The sequence below is a fragment of the Centruroides sculpturatus genome, unplaced genomic scaffold, assembly GCF_000671375.1.
Source record: "Centruroides sculpturatus isolate CEXI.00-Female unplaced genomic scaffold, Cexi_2.0 scaffold664, whole genome shotgun sequence".
NCBI classification, from domain to species: Eukaryota; Metazoa; Arthropoda; class Arachnida; order Scorpiones; family Buthidae; genus Centruroides; species Centruroides sculpturatus.
This window is the reverse complement of record NW_019384885.1, coordinates 251,007-254,207: the sequence shown is the minus strand read 5'-3', so window position 1 is coordinate 254,207 and position 3,201 is coordinate 251,007. Positions and strand designations below refer to the sequence as shown.

At 32.9% G+C, this 3,201-nt stretch overlaps 1 protein-coding gene across 1 annotated transcript; it reads left to right on the top strand.

Annotated features, from left to right (window-relative positions):
• The first annotated feature begins 359 nt into the window (after positions 1 to 359).
• Positions 360 to 2,588, top strand: LOC111631105 (glutathione peroxidase-like). The gene is made up of 3 exons (XM_023375300.1): positions 360 to 826; positions 2,026 to 2,169; positions 2,232 to 2,588. Exons 1-3 carry the CDS (start codon positions 521 to 523, stop codon positions 2,427 to 2,429), a joined length of 648 nt encoding a protein of 215 aa, XP_023231068.1. The 5' UTR covers positions 360 to 520; the 3' UTR covers positions 2,430 to 2,588.
• Positions 2,589 to 3,201: the final 613 nt, after the last annotated feature.

The following is a 3,201-nucleotide window of genomic DNA, read 5'->3' as shown; positions in this document are numbered from 1 at the left end:
TTTGAATTAGGGGGTGCCCCATGTAATGCATTGACATTACATGGGGCACCCCCTAATTCAAATATTTTCTTTAAAAAAATTGGTTTGGGCCTCTTGTTAATGGGAAATTGCTCTTTTTTTTTGCCCATAGGATAAGGCCCCAATGTACTGTATGTAAATTATTTTAATACATTAATAAAATGGCGACAGGATAAGTGTCGATTTTTAATAATAAATTGATAATTATGCTATATTTTTAGAATACAGTAGGGTGGGAGCGTTTGGCATAAACAAGAAGGTATATTTATAGTTGAATTAGAAGGAAAATAATTTATTAAAATTAAAGCTTCACGTCTTTAATACTACGTGAATTTAAAAATTTGTTTATAATATTAGACCTATTTAAAGAGATGCTAGAAAATAATGTAGATGTATGTTTACTCATCACAGCCAGTGATGGTGATTGGATATTTTTTTAGTTATATGAACCGCACTATCAGTAAATGTTAGAGAGGAGAGTGAAAGGTCAGCTTGCCCAGTCATGGGTTTATGGGCAGCTTTCCTATCCTGTGCGGTCCTAGCGGGACTGGGCTACGCGGATAGAAGGGTTGACAGTCGTTCGTGTTTCCAATCATCTTATAGTGAAGCTTCTATCTACAACTTCACAATACCGAACCTTTTCGAAACGAAAAACATAAGTTTGTCGCAGTTTCGAGGTCAAGTTGTTTTAATCGTCAATGTGGCCACTTACTGAGGTTTCACTTGGCACTACGGCCAACTGAATGCACTACAAGAAACTTATAACGGTTTTACCGTATTAGGTTTTCCTTGCAACCAATTTTGGATGGTAAGTTTACCTTTTTAATTAATGTATAATCGATTCAAACGTGCAAATATGATCGAGTAGTTAGGATATATTTCTACGTCGTTTATATATATATATATATATATATTAAATAATGAGATAGAAGAAAGGAAGTTGTTTATTTCAGATTGATAATTTAACACGTGAGAAATTAAAAACTGGTGTAAATTAAATTCTTTTTAAAATTTTTTATATAACTAATTATTTATCCATCTATTCGTCTTCAAAGAACAGTAATAACAAAGTAAAACTAATGAATAATTCTTTTTCTGGTTTATATACGTGATTAATTATTAATTATTACATACAATTACTATTATTTTTTTAATTTATTCCCTTATTAATTTCAAAAATAATGTTATTAGCTGACTACTTGTAACAAACGTTACAATTACATAATCGGCTTCGATTATCCGAACGCCGATTAACCGAATGTCTAATTATCCGAATCACCACTTTCCCTTCTTTCCTTCTCCCAACAACGTCACACTGCAATTTTCTTACGTCATTCTACCGCGTGATCAGTGATGCCTATTTGCCGCGACAGATCCAAACGATCGGTAAGGTGCTATTCGCATATTGATCAGTAAATGAATACAGTACGTGTACAATACTGTGAAGAAACCCTCTAAATTCATTCTTTACGTGTTAATCCACTTATTTAAATCACCCTGCTGAACGAAAATTCCATTACATCGGATGCTTAATTAAATATCAGCAAGTGAAACGAAAAAAAGCCACTTGAAAGTGATATACTGTATATTTTTTTCTGATAATTGATGTTGAAGTCCATAACTATCAAATTACTTCCATCTGACTTGAACGTAATCTTAATTTGCGATCTTCTTATCAATGGAAAAACAAAAATCTTACTTGAAAACATCCGTTCGAATACAGAATAAGACCGCTCTTCATTCATGGTCACGAGGAAGATTTTGCTTCCATATGTTTTGATAAACTAACTTTTAAAGAATAAGACAGATTGTCACGCATTGTTTACATTAAAGTTGGCAATTTTTTGGTTAGGCCCACAATTGGGTAGCTAAATGGTGAGGAAAGACCATTTCCAAAAATTCTTGGGATTTATGGGTGCCATCCTATCGTTTTGCGTAGGATGGCACCCATAAATTGTTAATAAATATACTTTTTTAATCAGAAAACTTTTGATATTTTAACTTCAGCAAGAACCTGGAGGAGATGGCAAAGAGATCTGGAATGGTATAAAACACGTTAGACCCGGTAACGATTTTACACCGAATTTTCCAATTTTCAAGAAGATCGACGTTAATGGAGAGAAAGAGCATCCACTTTACACTTATCTGAAGGTAAGTAATATTTATTTAAATTTTATAACATTCGAGTGATACTAAATCATTTTGTTTTACAGAAATTCTGTCCTCCAACCAGAGATTCATTTGCACCACAAGAAAGGCTTTTCTACACCCCATTAAACAGTAGAGATATACGCTGGAACTTTGAAAAATTTCTTATAAATCGTAACGGTAAACCCGTAACGCGTTACGATCCGAGCGTGCAACCTCAGATGATAGCTAGAGATATCGAACATCTTCTCGCATCAGAATAAGATTTAAAAAAATTTATATTGTAATTTACTCTTTATCTCTTGTTATGAAGAATAAATCAGCACCTGTCACTCGACAGTTGGTTTATTCCGATGTGTATATTTTCCAATTTAGTCTTGTGCATTCGACTTAATTGGGAGATTTACGTCTTGAAAGATAAAGAGTAAAACTCTTAATTGTCATCTATCATTAAGCAATTGTTTAATATTTTATACATATATATTATTTTTTCGGAAAAGTAAATAGTTATATGGCTTATAAACATACTACAAAATCATTTTAAAATACAAGTCGACCCCCCCTATAACACTGTTGATAATTCCGTTTTATATGAATTCCGTGTTGTACGAGTCACTTATATTTTACAAATACGTGTGCCGGGCTGTGAACGGCTCACGTATTTGTAAAATCTAAGTGATTCGTACAACACGGAATTCATATAAAACGGAATTATCAACAGTGTTATAGGGGGGTCGACTTGTATAACTTACGGTCAAATGTAATTTTAAATCCTATTGAAATAAATTGATTTGTATATTTTTAAAGTCTTCATTTATTCTTTAATAAAATTTAAAATAATTTATCTGAAGATTAGTTTTCACGAGATTGGATTGGACTAATGAGGGATTAGGCAACGTGTGAGGTTTGACGATTGGGGAGAAAGTGTCACGACAATTGAGCGGTCAGCACTGTCGCTTGGGAGTGGAAAAACTTATTGAGACAGGTCCTCCATCGCAAACAGTTTATTAAATATAAAAATTACGCTTACAATTA